Source organism: Leptinotarsa decemlineata, unplaced genomic scaffold, assembly GCF_025532065.1.
Source record: "Leptinotarsa decemlineata unplaced genomic scaffold, Ldec_3_MD MMD2_tig00000010_RagTag_RagTag, whole genome shotgun sequence".
Taxonomy (NCBI): domain Eukaryota; kingdom Metazoa; phylum Arthropoda; class Insecta; order Coleoptera; family Chrysomelidae; genus Leptinotarsa; species Leptinotarsa decemlineata.
In genome coordinates, this window is record NW_027412538.1 from 5,950,872 (window position 1) to 5,972,989 (window position 22,118).

The window sequence follows — 22,118 nt, forward strand, 5'->3', positions numbered from 1 at the left end:
CAACTTAGGAAGAGGAATGAAATACTCTGAATGAATTCCGATTTCCAATTATGAAATATCATTGACTTTAGGTTGATGATGGTCACTATCTTGCACTGATGAGTGGCTAATGAGCCCGACATCAGTCTTCAAGTGTACCCGTTCCAAAATTAAAAGTCGACTCTTTCAGTTGTATTGCCAATTGCATATGAAGAAAATTTTCTGTGAAAGTTCCTGCACTGACGCCTGTCGGATATAATCCAACGCCCTTCGTGGTATTAGCCAGTTGTTTTCTGACAGGCGTGTCAGTCCATTCAACCATCGTGTAAGTATTTGGGAGACTGGCTTGAACGTTTAAAATTCATTTCTTTAGAATAAAAATAAAATTTATTCACACGAGCTGTGCTTAAAACATGAAGCGGATATTTTTCATGATGTTACTTTTTTCTTGACTCCTCTCACCCTCTTTTGTCGAGTGAGAACTGTCTTATCTTGATCGAGATGTCCAAACTCTATTTTCCAATAGCGAAATCTTTTATCATATTCGAGACGGAACAAGACGATATAAGAGATGAAAATAACTTGTCTTGGAGGCAACACTATCAATTAATACTAGTTTTTGATCTAATGTCATTTATTCGAATCATAAGTTGTCCGCTTTGAATCTGTTTCAGTCCACCTGAGAAAAATTTCACACTCACCACAAGGTTCTGATTTTTGGGGTACAGTGCTGAGAAAAAAAATTAATGAAATTTCGTCCAGGAAGGTATACTAAATTAAGTGCCAGAAATCATGTCGGTACCAAATTTTTAAACATATTCCACATTTGTGGTAACCTCAGGAGTCCCTCAAGGTTCACATTTGGATCCATTAATGTTTTTAGTATTTATAAATGATTTGAAAGATTGCTTTAAGCATTCACAAGTACTATTATATGCTGATGATTCGAAAATCTCCAGAAAAGTAACGACATTTAGAGATTGCTCTAAGATTCAGGAAAATCTCAATGCTTTTTTAGAATACTGTTACGTCAATGAATTATAACTCAATATTAATGAATGTGCATGAATATCTTTTTGCAGAAACAACATACCAATACATTTTGAATACTCCCTGGGCAATAATATTAGTAATAGAGTAGACCAAGTTATAGATCTTGGAATCTATTTTGATACAAGCATGACTATCGATCCCCATTTGGATTATACAACAAAGAGGCAGCAATCAAATCTATTTACTTATGCATTCGTTTTTAGTAAACCTAATTTCAGATGTGTCATATGGTGCCCACATTATAATACACATAAATCACGATTAGAGAGAGTCCAGAACAGATTTGTAAGGTTTTTGCATTTCAAAATAACGAAGACTTATGTAACACTTAGCATTAGCGAAATTCGATCTCGCTACAAAATACAGCTTCTAGAACACGAAGAATAATAACCGACTTAGTTTTTATTTGTAAAATTAGAACAAATTGTTATGACTAACCCAATCTAGTATTAATGATTTTCTATCACGTTCCTCATTTCAATATGAATTTGGGCAAAAACTCCCCTAATACTAAAATGTGTGATTCTCTCAACAAATATTGTAGTAACGTAAATGTTTTCTCTATAACGTTGAGTTCCTTCAAAATAACTATGAGAAGAATATATATTTATCACATAGCAGAAATAATGAATAATTGGTTAGTATATACGAAATGTATCAATTCATTTATTTTTATTTTTTCTTGTATCTGTTGGCATGGTGTATCTCTTTGAGCACTGCTGTCAGTGGATACTTCTATGGGTGTTTACCTGTTTGTATCCCAAATCTTGAATAAATAAATAAATGAATAAAATAAGTGGAGCAGTGAGCTTAAAATAATACCCGTTGAGAAATTCTCAGAATCAGAACAACTGTTATTATGAAAATAAATATTGGAGCTGAAAACTCCATAAATATCATTTTACTTTCGATATTCTTTGATAATATAGCAGTGATGAATCTGACAAAGCCCTTCTGCACGCAACGTATACTAAAAATATACACATCATCATAATTTTTCTGGGAAGGATTTGCGCCTCAGCACTGTACCCGATGCATTGATATTTCCATATGATATGTCACCATCGCAAAATGGTTATCTGATATATGATCATTAGGTTCAAAAATCCAAATAGATTGACAGCATTTTGCTTTTGTTTGGAAAATATTTCTTTCCGTATTCAACCCGGAACGAATTGTAAAGTTCAAAAGTAGCAAAAGTTTTCGACCAAGAACTTCTATTGATAGAATGATACGAATAGAGATTTCTTCGAATTTCCTGGGTGAGTGAAAAATTATGTGATACATAAGTTTGTTTTTTTTGAAAATGGAAGGGTTCAATTGTTGTATCTGTTACACGATCTATTACAACTGGTGAGATCGATGACATATGGAAACGACGATTTTTGAATTTTGGGCTCTGATATCTTCAAATTCACTGCTAACACTGAAAGCTGAGAGAAATGGAAAGTGATTTTTCACTCAGTTTTTTATATAGATAAACTCATTGGATATGCTTCATTCGATTCCTTTCTGTCTACCATTACAAAAATCAGTTGTATATATCTGAGAATTCTCAATCGACTGAAACAATTCGTGGAATTGAGGAGTGACAGTTTATAAAACATAAGTTTTTGTATCATAGTTATACATGCAATTCAACTTTTCTCTTTTATAGTACGCATCAGCTTTTGATGCACATTTATGTTTCTGAGATTCGAACTTCAAAAAAAAATTCTCTAACGTATAGTTATTTCACTATTGACACACCAGAACATTTTCCATGAATATGTGAATAATTATGTTTTCTTTCAGGAACGTTACACACCACTATCAAATATATTTTAATTTGTAAGTGTCGCATGGCTTTTATGAGCTTTGATCTCACGTTGCCAAGCAGTTGAAATGCACTTTCTCAGTTTCTCTCCGCTTTTGCATTTCATTTCGATCATTTTGTCAACTGCAATTTACAAGAATGCTATTCGCTTTAAATGGCGGAGCTCTTGAAATACTAATGATTCTTTTTTATTTGTCTGTATTTATTCTGAACAAACCGCGGTATATCTCAATTTGGTTAATGGTCATCGTTTAAATGGTTTCGAGTGCGACGCAAGTGGGACGCTTTAATTTTTCTATTTGTGAATCGGCGGAGTGTTTTTGACAAATGGAGGAATTTAACTCCGAAACTACAAATCTGATATTGCTTTCGATATTTTCTATTTGTTTTACAAGTGTAAAATAATTCATTAGGATTTGAATTCTTCAATAAAATCAAAAAGGGTAGTATAGTCTATCTATTCCCAATTGGAACGGCAATAAAAATAAAAGCACTACGAGGGGTGTTCAAAATCACTGCCCGGCAAATGGGAAATGTATATACTACCAGTGCTTTTATGTTCGAAGGGTTCCTGGTACAGTCATAAACATACCTTGCCTGTGTCCCCTAGTCGTCCAGATAGTTAGTGAACGTGCTATCAAATGTAGTTGAGGAATAAAACTAGCTGGACTGGCTGAATACTAATTTTTTTGTCCGTTTCCCAATATTTCTTAATCAGTGCCGTGTTTTCGTGGGGTTAGGTGAGGTAATGAGTGATTTTGCAAACCAATTTTTGAAAACTTTTTCTAGAGATCAATTACCCTAACACCAAATACATATTTTTGCACTCGACGCGCGATTCGCTAACAAAGTTAGCATCTTCAGGAGAATCAAATTGATACTGAATCTGAAGACAAGGGTTAGCTGTTCATATACCTACAGTTTTTTGGTCCGATGTGGACTTTGTTTGTTAAATGATGATTATTCTAATTGATTTTTCGGTAATTAACTAGTGGAACCAATACCTGCAAATGAATTTGTTAACAATGGATCAAAAAGCGGACAAATTTATTTGCAGGTAATGGTTCCACTAGTTAATTACCGAAAAATCAATTAGGATAATCATCATTTAACAAACAAAGTCCACATCGGACCAAAATACTTTAGGTATATGAACAGCTAACCCTTGTCTTCAGATTCAGTAACAATTTGCTCCTCATAAAGATGCTAACTTTGTTAGCGAAACGCGCGTCGAGTGCAAAAATATCCGTTTGGTGTCAGGATAATTGATCTCTAGAAAAAGTTTTCAACTTCTACAACAAAGGTTCCAATCTCATCGTTTAAGCCGATTTTTGTAAAACCTCAGTGTTTTTCGGTACTTTCATCATTATATTATGACTTGCTGGAGACCTTTTGAAACAAATGATGACATTACGGGTGAGGAATCTGTGTCAATTGTCAGGGATCCGGAATTTGAAAATAAGGACTTACATGTTCAAGTTCAAGCAAGTAATTTTAAATATTCATGAATGCTTGAAGAAGGAAAACGTCACACTTCACAGAATGCTATTGTGAATAGAATATACGAGTTAACGAAAATATCTCGTTCTACAGTTCTTCGAGTCATTGAAATAGGTGATGTCATTGACCATGCAATGAAACGAAAACAAAGGAATAAAAAATTCGCAAACGTTGATGGTGCTCCAAAAGATGTGATTCAGCGAACAATTTGTGGTATATACCCAAATGAAGTACCAACCTTGGAAATGATTTGGTATAAATTACTGGACTATCCCGATTACTATTACAAATCTTTAGAAACTCTACGAGGTGTCTTATTGTCTTGTGGTTTCAAATATAAAAAAATGAACAATTTAATGGTCATAATGGAATCGACACGCATTGTTCAACTTCGACAAGAACATTTGAGGCGCATGAAAAGCTACCGAGAATCCATCAGACATATAATCTACCTCGACGAAACTTGGTTTGATACCCATGATGTTGTCAAATATGGCTGAGTAGACGAAACCAAGTATTGTGCTTTGAACACACCTGCTTCAAGGGGAAAACGTGTTATAATTTTTTATGCCGGGAATGAAAGTGGTTTCGTACCTAACGTTTTGCTTCTGTCGGCCAAAAATATTAAAGATTCGTCTGCTGATTACTACGAAGATATGACTGCGGCTTTATTCGAAACCTGGTTCAGTGAGCAGCTTCTCCCAAAGATTCCTCCAAACTTGGTTATTGTTATGGATAACGCTTCGTTTCATTCTCGGTTATTGACTGCAATACCAAACAATAACACAAAAAAAGCAGATAGTGTTGATTTCATGCGAAATCATGACATGGAAATACCCGAAAAGATTCCAACGAAAAAGGTATTAGTGGCGACCATAAAACAACGTAATTTCAGAAAAAGTATTGTAATGAATCTGAAGCCGGCCCTGACCGTTATCTCAGACACCAAACATATGACTCACCGCGAAAAGAATGCGATCGACGAACCTCAACGAAAATTCTAGATGAGTGCTGAAACGACGAGAGAGATCTGCAGTGATCGTTGCCGCTATATAAAGCCGGCCTCCCGCTCCTAGAGGGAGTGAGTCTGTATCAAAGAAGTGAATCGTGCGTTTAAAGAAAGAATTCGAACACTGTGAAGATAAATTAAGCGTTAGTTGCTGAGTGTTGTATATAAATTAGTTGTGATAGTGAAATATTGTTAAAAATAAATTTGTTCAAGACAGTTAATTCTTTAATTAGTTACAGTATATTATTGATTCGATGTGTGAAACACGTGGCCATATTCTCTTACGTTTGCCTCCATACTATTGTGTCTTCATTCCTATTAAAATGGTTTGGGCCACAATGAAAGAAAACTTGCGGAAATGTAGTCAGTCACCGACTTTAAATGCTGTGGTGCTTGACAATATGAAGCGAGTGGTGAATGAAGTAGGCAATAGTGATGTGTGGAAGAACTGTGTGGCCCACGTTATAAAAGAAGAGAACAAATATTATGTGCAAAGTTCCATAAATCCGATCGTTATTCAACCCGATGATGATTCCACCTCATCCGAATATAGAGAAGAAACATTTTGATTTTTCTAGCAATTTTGTTGGCCTCTATCATTTTGTAAATATATGTTTGACGAGAATTCGGTGTGATTATTTGTGTTTTCATTGTATTTTAGAGATTTCGACTCGGAAATCAACTACCTTGAATTTCGAAGTTTTTCATAATTACCCATGGTGGAAAAATTCAGTTTAGATAACTTTTTCATGGGGTGATCAATTGCTATGATTGTAAGAATGAGTAACTGAAAAACTACCACTGAAAAATAATATGCCGACGCCTATGTCGAGGCGGGAATTCCTTCTCTTTACTGTTCCAATTGGTATTGGAAATACTATAGCTGAGTTTTGGTACTCACCAATAATACCATATTTTTTAGTAAAACAAGGCATTTTGCTATGAACAAATATTTCATTGACATTACAGATTATTCAATGTACCGTTATAGGTATGTAATTGTTAATCATGCAGGGGTCTCCCTTTCTATGGATTGGGGTGGCCATTCCAATCTTCAAATTTACGGAAAGAGATACATTTCAAATAGATAATTCACCAGGTATACCACAATTTTGGCTAGACAAGGTCCAATTCTTCTGACTATTTCAATATTGGTGCAATAAATTACAATAAACCAAGATTTGATTTTTATGGATATACTTCAAGAATTATATTACTGGAGTTTTTTTCCAACACCTATTGTATCACCTCTATACGTGTTTCGATCACCAAGTGATCATTTTCAAGAGGAAAATCAAACCAATCATACTTACAAAGTTATCCCTATTTATACTATAGATGGGTACCTGTTTTGGGTAACTGCGTCTCAAGTGGCCTAAATTAATTTGAGATTTGTTGAAACTGCATACACGTGATTGATAAATCAGAAAAGGAATCGTATTTCGTGTAAAAAAAAAATTATTTGTAAATTGTAAAGCGCTTCCGGCTGTTATGCCATCATCAGTGCGATACCTGCAGTAAGTAACATTCAATGATATTCATTTTAATTTCAGATTGAACTTTAAATTCTTTAATTCTTTCAATATTGTAGATATACTTACTCGTCAAGTATATACAAGAAGATCCTGCTGTCTTAAGGTACAACATTGTATTAGTTGAAGACTTTGAGTCAATGTCAAGCTCTACAAATATCTATTATTCTCCGCCGTATATCCAATATTGAAGTAGGTTCAGTTTCATACACCTTCTTCTTCAACTAGCCCCATGAAAAAAAAAACTCCAAAGGTGTCATTTCTGGCGAGCGGACTGTTCATTCAGTAGGATTTCGACGGCCAATCCAACGACCACGAAAAGTAGTATCCAAATAGTTTCTTACTTGTCTGGAGTAACGTGGTGGTGCGCCATCTTGTTGGAATACAATATCCATATCGAATTAATTAGGATTCGCTTCGACGATTTCAGTGTTGAGAGGAGTCAACAGTAGTTTCCAGCATATTCAAATACAGTTCTGTTGAATTTTGATCAATGAATATAGATCCTACAATATGGTTTCCCAATATTCCTGAGTTGGTGTCACTCCAATTATAGGATTGTTGGAATTGCCATATGGCAGATAAAAAGGAATATTTCTAGAAATATCGATAATAATGTGTTTGTCTTCAAGAAATTACTAAATGTTTCGCCATTTTGTAGTAATTGAAGAGATTGACTTCATATCCTAGTGTTGTGAAGTATTCGTCAGGAACTTTGAAATGATGTGTCACAAGACCCCCCTTTATTTTCAAATTTTTTTCCCAGATGACGCCCACTCGCCATCTTGAGAGTTTCATCTATCAATTTCACTTCAAAATAAAGTACTCATGCATCAATTTCATTACCGCAATTTTTTCAGTTGACCTGTTCAAAAAATAAAAGGGGACACATTAAAGAAATGCACTGTATGCAACAAATGGAAACCAGCAATCAAGAGGAAATCGATCAATTCCCACAAAATTCCAAATCACAGTAGAATCATATTGAAAAAATAAAAGTCCGAACTTATGAAATTCAGCATGAAACCACTTTCAAGAAATCATTATCAGTGTTTCCAGGCTTCCAGTACCGATTGCTTCAATGAGTTTGACTGTCTGAGCTATTTACTGATAGGATAGTAATTTACTTTCAGGCTAGTTTGTACTTATTCAACAATACGAATTGATTTTGAAACATTCGATAAACCCATATCAGTGTATACTGAAGACGAATCAATATTAACATTCCTAGAAGAGGTGAATTTTTCATAAGTGACTTCTAATAGAAAAACTCGCGAAGGAAGAATTTCTTAGAAAACTACAGTATTCCGTTGCTGTGAACTCCATCGATCAGATCTCAGGGACTTTTTCATACTGACAAATTCTGTGTGTTAGGAAAAGGTGCTCTTGAAATATTCATACCGTCCCAAGGGATCGACGTGCGAGTGTGTTGGGTCACCCGATTTCAAATAAATGTATATCGAGTCCGACGTCGTCAGTTGAGTTATTGTCAGGGGGATGTAATAGAAATTTTTCTACTTGACGTGTAATTATTCTCTGAATAATTTTGTATCGCCTGCAATGTAGTAAGGAAGTTTCGACAAGAATGGATGGTAAAAGTTTGAACGTTCGAGAAGTCGCTCTGGGTGTTTCGGAAGTAGGACGCAGGAACCAGTTGGTAAAGGATGAATCTATACAGGAGTATGAAAATATAATCAATATATTACAAGATTGAGGAAATTAGGGTCGAGAATGTTATGAAGTTTGGTTGATTGTCTTTTACAACAGTTGCAATGCGTCTGAAAATGATCCCGATGCCACAATGTTCTTATTATCACTGAAAGAAGTTACATTCTATTATGAATTATTTGATTATGAGAACATCGATAGATAACATTTCATTTGTTCGGACTTTCATTGTCTAATATGATATGAATTGATTCGAATTCCCTTAAAGAATCTGTGAAAAATTAAAAAGATTAGCTGAGAAAAGAAACAATTATATTAAGAGAAAAAACTGAAATTGCAATGGAATAAAAAACAAGCAACAACCAAATAATAAAAAAATGAACTATTCACACGGGAAAAAAATTAAAAAAATATTAACAAGAAATGAAAATTAAAAATTAAAGTACTGCAAACCTAGTTACTTCATGACGTTTCGATTGTTAGTATCCACAATAGTCTCAGGGTGATACCTGGATTCATTCCTCCGAGGCTATAGGTCATTCGAGTGCTTTCACCATCCCCTCTTACCTCTCACGGCTTCATCGGTTTTAGCAGGAGCTGACCGTTTAGCGAGAGTTGGTCGTGTTCCGCTTGATTAGAGGTTCCCATGTTGCGCATCTCTACGCTAGCCTGGCTAAATGCGTTGTTGGACAACATATAAGCGGCTTCTTTGAATTCTCTCCTGAACCAATGTTTTCTCCTGAGCAAGTGTTCCTCCTTGTGGATGATTTCAGCTTGAGCCCACTTGTTGTTACATTGATGAGTCCAAATATGCTCTGCTTTTCCGGGTTTGCTGGTTTCTTTTCGCTGTGTGTATTTCTTGTGTTCGGGAATGAGAACTTTCAATGGCCTTCCAGTTTCACCGATGTATGATTCTCCGCACTCGCAGGGTATACGGTAAATGCAATTCTTGGAATAGCTGTCCACGTTTGGAGCCTGGATTTCGTGAGACTGCTACGGATAGTGTTCCCAGATCTGAAGCAGGTTTTCATGTTATACTTGCACCCAATCCTTCTTATCCTTCCCGACAATCTTCTGATGTAGAGAAGTATAAGTACTAGTTGTGAACGGCTCCTCTTCCTTGTAGAGTTCTGGCTGTCTTTTAGCTGAAGCCTGTTCCACCATCACTTTGGAGTAACCATTCCGTTGAAGGTCATTTTTGATTATGCCTAGTTCCTTTCCGAGATCTTACTTTGTATTAAAAAGCCCGAAAACACGGTATTGATGATTCCTCTCTCATTCGATTGATAGTGGTTGGATTCCTTGTTCAGATACTGTCACGTGTGAGTGAGTTTTCGATATACAGATGTTTCCCATTTAGCGTCGGTCCTCTTCACCAATACGTCTGAGAATGGCAATTCTTCATGGAATTCCTTCTCCATTGTGAAATTATTGGAAGGTCTCACGCTGTTGATGTGTTTCAGGAAGGCGTCTATTTCAGTATTTCTATGGTTCCATATTATGAAGGTGTCGTCTACGTATTTCAACCAGACTCGGGGCTTTTTGTGGGCTTCTTCAATTGCCAGAGTTTCAAACCACTCCAGATATATATTGGCTATAACCGGTGAAAGTGCCTCACGAAAACCAGGCCACGAAACGCGGACTGTGATTCCCAGAATTGCATTTACCGGATACCCTGCGAGTGTGGAGAATCATACATCGGCAGTTCGCACTGCCGAGCACAAGAAACACACACAGCGAGGAGAAAGCACCAAGTCAGAAAAGCAGAGCATGTTTGGACTCATTTACAAAACATCAAGTGGACTCAAGCTGAAAAATCATTTACAAGAAGGAACAATGGCTTAGGAGAAAATTTGAAGAAGCCGCATATATGTTATCCAACAACGCATTTAGCCAAGCTAGCCTAGAGATACGCAACATATGGATACCTCTTATCAAGCGGAATACGACCAACTCTCGTCAAACGGTCATCTCCCACTGAAACCGATGAAGCTGTGAGAGGGAATAGGGGTTGGGTGAAAGCACTCGAATGACCTATAGTCATATCTCGAAGGAATGAGTCCAGTTATCACCCGAAGATTATGGATACTAACAATCGAAACGTCGTGAAATAACTTGGTTTGGAATCTTTCAATTTTCATTTCTTGTTAATAATTTTTTAATTTTTATCTCGTGTAAATAGTTCAAATTTTTCTTTATTTTTGCTTATTTCATTGTTATTTCAGGTTTTTTTTGCTTGATATAATTGTAATTTTTCAGCTAATCTTTTTTAATTTTTTACAGATTCTTTCAGGGATTTCAAATCAATTTATATCATAGTAGACAATGGAAGTCCGAACCAATAAAATGAAACATTCACCACCTTCAAACAAATCGATAGATAGGTTTTATGTATATTTTTGATGAAATAAATCCCAAAAAAATATTCTAACAACCCTGGAAATTTGCTTGAAGCAATTTTTCAATCAATAAGATGAAGAACGGTCACTTTCGACTTCAAAATAATCTTCCTGTAATTCTAAATTACATTGAGGATGATTCAAGTCACATTTTAATTTTCCAGTGTACAAAATTACTCAAATAGTTTCGACAGTTACTTCAATATTCAGTTTCCAGAATCTGATTTTTCCCTGTGGTGTATATTGATCTTTACGAGCATTCATTTAGTCATGTCCATGAGTTTTTCTCTGAAAGCTTTCCCAAAAATAGACGTTTGAACGGTTGACGTTTCCAATTTTCGATCAGCTTTTAACACTTCAACTGAAAAGTATTTTATTTTCTACAAGAAATATTTGTCTCGCGGCAGTCAGTCTTCCCTCATACGGGATACGAATCGGAAACAATCCCATTTCTACCATCAAATAATTTACTCCACGCAATCTTTGAACTGTGTCATGCAACTGTTATGATGTAATACGTTAAAAACATGAATACAGAATGAATGAGGTTCGCTTAAAGTGTACATGCAATGAATATGGCAAACTTTTAGTGAAAATTTATGCAAAACAACTACGGGGCTGAAGAGGAAACGATTAAATTTTTAAGCGAGGTGGTCGTTTAGCGGAGAAAGTACATTCATTTTCATGACTGAGGTGAGCACTCGAGAGTGAATAATGGAGCGCACTATCATTGACCTGAAATGCACTGTCAGTCAGAAGCGTTGACTTTTTAATAAGCCAGTAGCTGACATTAACTGTATTAAAACAGCTTACTGATAATATGGATTAATATAAGTTCAACTTTTCTTGCATCTCCGCATACGGGTTGACAGTCTTTCAATTATTAATAAATTGATGAATGCAGCCATTTCTGCGTGGTAGGAAATCATCATAAAAAATAGGAATTTTCTGTTTTTGTACCATTTGTATTTGTAACTACCGTTGACTTCCATCAGGTCAGACTAATAATAAAGAAGAATTAAAAAGCGTAGCTAAAAATAACTATTATATTGAGCAAAAAAAACCTGAAATGAAATAAAAGTGAAATAAAATACATGTAAAATTGAAACAATTGAAACAATTAATTGTTGAAAAAATTAAGAAATAAAATCATAAAGAAATAAAAAAAAAATCAAGAGTTTTCCAGCCAAGTTACTTCACGACGTTTTAATTGTTGTTATCCACAATCGTCTTTGAGTAATTTTCAATTTTCCGTTCAACATTCCATTTTGATTTGTATTTTATTTCACTATTATTTCTTTCATTTCAGGGTATCTTTGTTCAATATAATTGTTATTTTCAGCTATTGTTTTAAAATCTTCTTTTCATTACTTCTTTCACGGATTTCAAATTTTATGTAATATTCAATAATGGAAGTCCGAACTAATGGAAGTCATTATGAAACATTGACAGTTACCCTCAAAGTAACTACCATTATTGCAGTTTCGTCCTACAAGGGCATTTCCAATACAATACAATACAATACAATAAAATGAAATGGTCAACAATGTACACCTTCATATTATACCCTTACCACCAGAGTCGGTAATAACAGACGGTCCTTAATGACATTATCACCTGAGTTTTGTTTACCTGTGACAATGTGGGTACGCTAAGCTGGCGAAACTGATGAGTTAAACAGGTCAATTTAGTCATTTTGTAGGTTACATCCAATATGCTTACATTTATAAATTTCCAAAGATTCCTAATAGTTGAGTTTCCAACTCTTCCCCACATAGTGCAAAATTTTCGTATCGTTCAGATTCAGAAGCTTATGGTTGCATTCCGAAGACTGGTTTGGAAATGCGAATCATTTTAACCTAGTCTGAAGGACCTTTCATGTTCAGCACACCGTTTTGAGAAGTTTCGACCACATTGTCTCACATATACACTATTACACTCCGAACACTTAAGCTTATGAACTCCAGATTTCTCCATCTTATTCGCTTCATCTTCGGCATTGAAAAAAAATTTGATAACCTGACATTTGGCCTAACTGCAACACTCACGTTGTTTTATTTGTGAAAACCATGCAATCGTCACTGTTCTTTCACCAAAATATGTCGAACTTACACATTTTTTTATATCTGATTGTTTGATCTGGGAGTACAATAATATGTTCGTATACCCCCAGATCAAACAATCGAAAACTAGAAGAAAATGGTTACAATATCTTCATTTTCCAGATATCAAAGTGTGGTGAATATATATAAGTTCTACTTTCAGATTAGTTTATCCTACTCCTGATTATAGTGATTTTTGTGAGATTTTTTCATTTTATTTGAATGCTGTTACACATTTTCTTCAAAAAAAATTTGTTATAATTGGCCCAAGTTCACCGTGTACCTATCCACAAAAAATAAACCACAAGAAATTATACAACTACAACATCAAAAACAGTCTCTGGAGTACACCTCAGAGTTCAATACTGAGGCATATCTATCAATCAGGTGCATCTGGCAATGTACATATATATGATAAAAAGACAATAAATACTTTTATTCTCCTGCTGATAATACTAATATTCTGCATGGAATGAATACTAATAGTTTGAAAGGAATCATTATCATAAAAATCTGCTAAAAAACCAACTTTGAAACTCTGGTATCGAATTAATCTTTCAAAAACATCACAAGTTGAATGGGCATATCCGAAATTTGCCCAATTCCTCATATAAGTAAAGAAAACTTTCCACATATAATATTACTGGAGTTTTTTTCCCAACACCAAATCGTTATTTTCAATACCTCGACACGTGTTTCGATCACCAATTGATCATCTTCAAAGAGAAAGATTAAAACTAAGGACTAGTGCAAGCTAATCATATTTATGCTATACAGGTAAACCATCTGTATAGCATAAATAGGATTAGCTCGCGCTAGTCCTTAGTTTTAATCTTCCTCTTTGAAGATGATCACTTGGTGATCGAAACACGTGTAAAGGTGTTAAAAATAACGATTTGGTGTTGGGAAAAAACTCCAGTAATATTCATTACTCCACCAAAGGTTCCAAACAGTGCATCATATTTTCACATATAGTCAGTGGGCATACTTGAAGACTGGCTGTAAATCAAATTACCAAAAAGAACAATTCGTTCAGACCAGTCTCAAGTTACCTACACTGTAGGTCGGATGTAGATCAGGTTAGGTTAGTTCCAAAATGAGTGGGTCTATTCGACCCTCCACCGCAACCCTCAACGGTTTATTGTGGCTCACCTCTTTTCACACTCGACCAAATAAACCTAGTTTCTTAACGAAGCCGATTAGTTTGTATGGTGAGTGGTATTTCAAGTCAGATGGTAAGAGTACGGCTCTGCCAAAATCTGAAAACCTGACTAATTCCCCACCGGGGCAGGCACAAAGTATATGCTCTGCTGTTTCATCATTTTCCAAACAGGGGCGACACACACTGTCTTCCGACAGTCTGAGTCTCTGCATATGATGATTCAAATGACAGTGACCTGTGAGACATCGTAGTTCATCCGTACTGTAGTTCAACAAATGATTGGTATGAAGGTTCGAAGGGTGAATAAATGCCTTGGAGTGAGCCAATCCTTCTGCCAGGAGTCCATACATCTTCTCGCCATCCAGGTGTTCAATCTTTGTTTGGCAAAGCCTAAAGCGATGCCAATGACAGGTTCTGGTCTGATGAAGCTGCTTGCAGCACCCTCCTTTGCAAGGGTTTCAGCAGCCTCATTGCCTTCCAGGCCAGTATGGCTAGGAATCCAGACGAGAGACAATCTGTTGAGTCTTCCTATGGAGGAGAGTCGTTTTTGTCAATCCAACGATCTTCATGGTATGAGCCAGGGGAGTAGTTGTTTTCTGATAGGTATCATTCCATTAACCTACAGTGTATGTTATTTGAGAATAGCCTGAACGAATTGTTGTTTGGATAGTATGACTTTCGTAAACAGTTTTTTCACGCCAGAACAAAAGCAATGTCTGCAGAAGTGTATTTTGTTAATCAAATTTTCATTATTCTTTCTGATTAAAAGCTGGTCAAGAGACAGTATGAGAAAATTGTTTTTAGTAGATTGAAAAAACAGTATTTTTTTAGACTAAAATTCATCAACTTGTCATAGAGTCAAGTAGTTCCAAAGTTATTCTATGGCAAATTGTAATATCTCAAAAAGTGAACCGCATTCCGAAACCATTGACTACCAATCATGAAACATCGAAATCATTTGAAACATTTACAAAAATGGCAACAGATCAGTAGATTGTATTCGTGAGACATTTTCACTCGCTTTTCAGTAAAATGTGTTCATGTCAAGAGTTTTCATCTATTTCAAAATGTGGTTATCATAATTCAAACACTCAACTCTACACATTTGAGATACCGAGAATCATCTTCAGGTCATGATATAATTGGTATTGTAGTGACACCTTTTTCAAGAGGAATATTAATTTTTTTCAGGTTGGCAACGAAGTCACATATGCCGAACTTGCACTAACTCGCCCCAACACTCTCGACACTATTAGGAATGGAGGTAACCAGTTCGGCACACTCCGCAACAGAGACGACCCTACGATTTACGCCCAAATTGACCACAATCGGAGGCCCCCAGCTACAAAACCTTCGCCCATCGTTTCACCTGCTTCTGCAGTTTTTCCTCCTTCCAAAGGTATCTACCACAGAGAAGTAGTAACGGTCCGGACGCCACTGATGGGCTGTCAACAGGAAAGTTGTGTATAAAGTGTCCTACGAGATATTTCTTTTGAATATACTGAAGTTGAGTGTGTTGTATGAGAGAGTCTCTGGTGAGTACGGTCTCGGAAGATTAAGAGGTTTCGGCTTATTTATGGGACAAAGTGGGAGAGTATTTCATTATGCACTCCACTGAGTTCAGAATATGGTTTATTGAAAACTGAATAGTGCAAGGATGGTATCTTGGATATGATACGTGGAATTAAGAAAAACATGAACTGTTTCAAGTCACCTGAAATAGACAACAACGTTTGCTTTATAAAAAAATTGAAACTGTGATCTAGTCACACAAAGGGTTGCGTAAAGAGAGAGCCAAATCGGACACTTTTAAAAGAAAACTCCTGTTATCAAACTGGGCAGATGAAAACTGGTGTCTGAAAGTCAAATTTCATGACCAACTTGATGATGAAAAACTATTTTTTCACTGGGACAACCTGTATATTCCTGCATATTCCAATAGATCTCAAAACTATATTTCCAATAAAGTAGCACACTTGATGTTTTGCAGGAGTCATCTTTGGGATGCAGAACTTCTAAGTTTTTTCATGTAGACTTTGAAACGCACACTTCGATCAAGTAAGCTTTTGACGACACAAAGATGAAACAGAAAGAAATTGTTCAGCTTTTCACAGCAGTGATTAATTAAAACGCATAGTTTCAATTGAACTATACTATATCTACTACTGATAAATTAAACTTCTACAATGATAATAATGAGGATGAGTAACAAACCAGCTCTTCTACACACAGGCGACACCTTTTCTAAAGGCTTTTTGCGGAAGGGGTTACTTCAATAGGAGTGAGAGAAGCAAAATTTTGTTCTACTGCCGCTTCCAATTCGTAACTAGAATTGGTCGGCAATTCAAAAATAAGATCTTCCAACCTTCCCCAAAGGTAAAAGTCCATAGATGTTGGGTCCGGCGACATTGCCGGCCAATGGTTGGGTCCTTGGTTTCTAACAATTGCAGTATTATGAAGCTAAGCCCCATCCCGGTAAAAATATATTTTCTGAGCTCAATTAGTGACAATTCATCAACAAGGAGTTCAATATACTGCCTTGAAATTTATGAATACCTCTGAGAGTGAGAGTTCCATCATAGATAAACGGGCCGATAATTTCACCCCTGAAAACATCTGCCAACACACTGAATCCAAATCTTCCTTGACTTCTCTGCTCCACAATAGAATTAGGATTTTCTTGTTACCAAGAATAAGAATTGTAATAGTTGAAAATACCGGTAATGCTCACATAAGTTTTGTCTGTCCAAATACAATTCAACGAAAAATCATATACTTGGTTAGAACTTTCCAGGCAACTACTGGCAAAAAGCCATGCGTCGTTCAAAATCTCCTGCTCTGAGTTGTTGATGAACTCCTATGGTCCTGTGTGGCTTGAATTAGTGTCAGTTCTTGGTGGGACTGTTGATATTTTCAAATTTCGCGTTGACGTTTTGGGATTATCTTAACATCTCCTAAAACGACTATGTCTTCGAACTCCTTATCCCTATTTGATTCATATGATTCTAACCTTTGTTTTTCAAATTGAGCACCATCAATTAGATTGTGTCGCAATTTTGCGAAAATGTCTCTGAAAGGTTGTCTCCTCTCTGGATACTTCTCGTGATACAAATTGCTTGCTGCTTCTGCATTTTCCCGTTTTGTCTAAAACAGAATTTTTATTATATCCCATTTTTCATAATTCTCATAATTCACAGAAAATGTGTTTGAAAATTGAACGACAATCACTAATTGAAGAGCGCCTTTACTGCTCAAATCAAAATTTTACAGCTACCAGTAAAGATATGCATTCCGTTTTATCGCCGCATCGTCCAAAGCCTACTTGATGAAGGTGTGCGTTTCAAAGAATTCATTCTTATTTCGTCAATTCGTGATTCGTCACCTGCCCCAAAATTTCTTGTTTCGTCACCTGTACCTTTTTGACCTTTTCGCAGGTAATAATTTATTCCGCATTCGTCAACTGGGACTACTAGGGCCATAAAAGTCCGTAAACCTAAATTCTTTTTCAATAATATTATATTATTCAATAATTCACACTAATATTATAAAGAGGAGAGATTTGATTTTTTGTTTGAATTGAATAGGCTCCGAAACTACTGGAACTGGAACTACCTAACATAGCACAGGTGCAAAGATCAGGTGACGAAACAAGAACACCTCAAGCAGGTATATTTTACAGTTGACGAAACAAGAATTAAATGGGTTATAACAGGTAAAATTTCCCTAGGTGACGAAACAAGAAACTACCTTTCAAAGTCTACATGAAAAAATCTAAAAGCTCTGTATTTCAATGATCACTTCAATGAAACATCAAGTGTGCTACATTTTCGGAAAGTTTATTTCAAACTCTGTTGAACTATGCAGGAATATACAGGTTGTCACATTAAAAAAATAACTATCGATATATCTTTTGAAAAAATGAGTTTTTTACACCAATGAATTATACGTAAAAAAGTGCTTTGAAAATACTACCATTTATCCTATGGAAAGGTTACGACTATCCTAGCGATCTACTTTATTCAAAATCTGGAATATTTGGTCTCAGGCAGCTGTTTTTTATAAATATTACTACTGTACAGCATAAAAACAAAAAAGAATTTACTACTCATCACCATAAATATGCTACACGTCGAAATCATAGTATCGTCATACCATTAATGCTCAAATCAGTTGGGCAGAAATCCTTCCGGTATTTAGGACCAAACTTTACAGTTTTCTTCCTGAAAATTTAAGATGCGAAACAAATCTCAAAAAATTTATGAGAAAGATTAAATTATTCGTTAAGAATATACCACGAGCAGAGATACATAGACAAATATAAATTTAAATACTTACTTCCACGATTGTGGATATATATTGTGTATTGATTTGTTTGTAGTCTGGAATCTTCATTATTGAAATCTCTATATCCATTGATTGTTTGATTTATTTATATTATGTCCAAATGTGTCCAATTCAAAGTTATGTTTTTATCCATACTTAGTATCCATTCAATACATTAGTTTATGTCGATTCTTCATATTATGTTTGAATATGTCCAGTTTAAACTTATATTCTTATCTATATCTAGTACTCATTTCAATAGATTTATTGGTTTTATTTATTCATATTCTTTTTAAATGTAGCTATTTTGAATTTATATCTCAGTACTTAATTAGAAGCATGAATCTCATTCAATGTCAGATTCAGTATTCTCATTCCTTACACACAGGCATATCATTTTGCCTCGTAAGATGTACTTTATTTGTTCACTGTTCATTTCTATATGTACATGTATATTTACTGTGAACAATCTTGAGAAAGTGAATAAATACATATTATTATTATATTATGTATAGAAACAAGAAATTTTCGCCAGGGAAAAAGTTGTAGCAACTTTTCGAAAATGCACATTTTCGAAAAACATGCTATAACTTGATAACGATAATAATCATCGACATGCGGTTTCCACCATTGTATTCGCCATAAAATTTTCCCCTCAGGCACAGCCATCAGTTCTCTTTTATCCATTTTGAAAATATGAGTTTCTCTTTGGAAATGTCCAATTTGGCCCACTTGATACAAAATTCTCTTATGTTGCCCTGGGTCATTATATTGAATCTGCATCTACCAGAAAAATACTGAAAATCATAGTCACAGCTTCAATTTTGGGGTTTCTGATTCGTTTAACGGTAATTTCGGGTCATATTCATATTCCATTCACAATTTGTGAAATTGAAACAGTTGAACAGGTATTCATATGGTTCGTGCTTTCATTTCGGATCAATCCGATATCCCTTCAAGAAATTCGTACGTAAATGAAAATGAAAAGCTTTTGAACATGATTCAGTAACATAGGTTTTGGAATTGGAAATGAAAGTTATATGTATATAACCTCAAATAGTTAACTCAAAAGTAGCTGATTTGTGCACCTTCGATGTAATCACTAAGTTCACCTGAAATTTCAGTCCATGACTTATTAACATCTGTCATAAACCAATTTTTATACTCGTTTGTATGTGATACATTATATAAACATAGTTTGAATTTGTACATAGAGATGAATAAGTGTAAAATTTACGAATAGGTTATACCCCCTGATATTAAAAAAATAGGTGTAACTAATCAATGACAATATACGTATTTTTGAATTATATCTTCGTACTCTTTTTGGAATCATCTTCTAAAATATCATTCAACATATCTGTGGAATAATATTCATATCTATACTGATAACTCGAGAAGATGCTTCAATGTTTTTTCAATCACTGTTTTACATTTCGATTTTTTATGAATGTCCGTTTTCCTTCCGAATATTTTTCAAAATTTCCCTTCAGTAAAATTATAAATACTGGAGACATACGTTGACATGACCTAAATATAAGCATACATATCTTCCAAGGGTATTACCCAATACAAACTTTTCCCAAACTCAAATACATTTTTCATGTGATATTTTTGTTCAGCAACAATCATTTTGTTTCCAAAATTCTGAAAAATATTTTGTCTGAACTTTGACGATGTTCGCTTTCAAATTCTGATCAACGTTCCTGTAGTAAAGAGTGTATATTTAACAAAACTTACATGTAACAGTAATAATAGTGTAAATGTCAGTGTAAGATTTTTGTAAAAATTATATAATTTTTTATCCGGATGAACGAGAGAACATATTATATAAATCAGTTGGCTGTCAAATCACATCAGTTACCTTGTGAAAATAATTCACTGGAAACTCGTAGACTATAGAGGGAAGTCAGTATATGTTATTGACACTACCAAGTATTTGATATAATTGATATGGAAATATCGCTAAACAATCATTATGTAATATTTCAAATTTAACGATTCACACAGTAACTGGTCTGTCTTGATACATACAGTAGTTAGCACAATTATGTATAAAATGTATATACACATCTTCAAATATTGTTATTTCCAATATATGTGACCATGAACTTTCATTGAAAGGAAAGAAGTGATGGAAATCATTGAATAATTCTATAAAATTTAGTGTTTTAAATCTCCAACTATGACTCTATAAGAACTATGTAACAACTGTGAACATAATATAATAATAAAGTGTTTATGCTGCGTTTGTCTTTTATTTTGAGTTCAAGTATATAGTGTACTAGCGAACCGCCTCGGCTCCGCACGGGTGCAATGCTGATTCTAAATATAAATTTACCCACGGGAAATTTGAAAGCATGGAGGGACATTGATGAAAATATAATTTTGTTTCATGAACTCTTCTTTTTACTTCGCGGCTGGCGCCCCACTGGGAATATTCAAATATGCTTTCCTATTGCACATCTTCAATACAGGGTGTTTCAAATTCGATCATCACCATTGGGATCTCGGAAACTATGAGAGATACAAAGATGATTAAATCGGAGCAAAGTTGCGCATTCACCTGACAAACAAGATGCCGTTGAGAAAATTCTCAAATTCGGAGTATATCCGGAAACATCTGGAAAAAACAGAAATTTCGGAAAATGGTTTTTATTTTTTTCTGGCTTTATTTTTCGAAGGATTCGAAAATAAGTTGCACTTCCACGTTGCCACTTTTTCCCTGCTACATAATGGTGTTTTCAGATTTGCTATCCGACGTCTCGTCTTCCGGCCACCATCATCAAATTTATTTTTTCTGACGACATATATATCGCCTGTTTTGAATGAAATCAGATTTCACCTTCTCAATGATGTATCATAAGTTATCATTCTTTTTCGAAAAATTAGAGACATCGAAAAATATTAATTTTTATCATAATAGGCTTTGACTTTGATGATCCTAAATGTGACATTCAATTTCTTACTCTAAATGGCATTTTGTTATTGTACAAGTTATTGAATTTTTTTCGAAAAATGGCTTTCACGAATGAAGAAAAAAGTTATATGATACAAATTTAATAAAAAATACGATAGAAACAGTGTAAAGACGTCGAAAATGTATTTAAACTTGGATCCCGAAAGACGACAACCACATCGAACTATGTTTAAGTTACTGGATCAAAATCTCACCAAGTTTTGTTCATTTGAAATGTCGAGAAAAATAAATATAGTTTATAGAAACTGAAAAACACGCTTTTGAGGAATATTGAACTGAAAAGTTAAAAATATTTTTTTTAACAAGCTCAAAACAATAATAGTATTATTGTGAGAAAAGCGACGTGCGCTTGATATACAAAAATATGGCACAAAGCGCCCACGCTTTTTTACAATAATACTAGTATTTATTTGTCGTTTGTTATTGTTTTAAGCTTATTTAAAAAAAATAATTTTAACTTTTTAATTCGATGTTTTTCAAAAGCGTGTTTCTTAGTTTTTTCAAACTATATTTATTTTTCACTTTTTAGTCCAATTTATTGTCAAAATTACTTTTTTCAAGTTCTAGTCACTAGTATTATAAATCTTCAACAGAC

At 34.7% G+C, this 22,118-nt stretch overlaps 1 protein-coding gene across 2 annotated transcripts in view; it reads left to right on the top strand.

The window, feature by feature from the left end:
* side-VI (sidestep VI) overlaps nt 1-19,853 on the top strand; it is an 841,483-nt gene extending 821,630 nt beyond the window's left edge. Inside the window, exons 15-16 of one of the 2 annotated variants that reach the window (XM_074171295.1) lie at nt 2,827-2,862; nt 15,412-15,532. In XM_074171295.1, the coding sequence (XP_074027396.1) occupies nt 2,827-2,859 (33 nt within the window). In that variant the 3' untranslated portion in view covers nt 2,860-2,862; nt 15,412-15,532. Of the gene's footprint in view, nt 1-2,826; nt 2,863-15,411 lie in introns of both variants that reach the window. The other variant, XM_074171294.1, reaches the window with a different exon arrangement.
* Nucleotides 19,854-22,118: the final 2,265 nt, after the last annotated feature.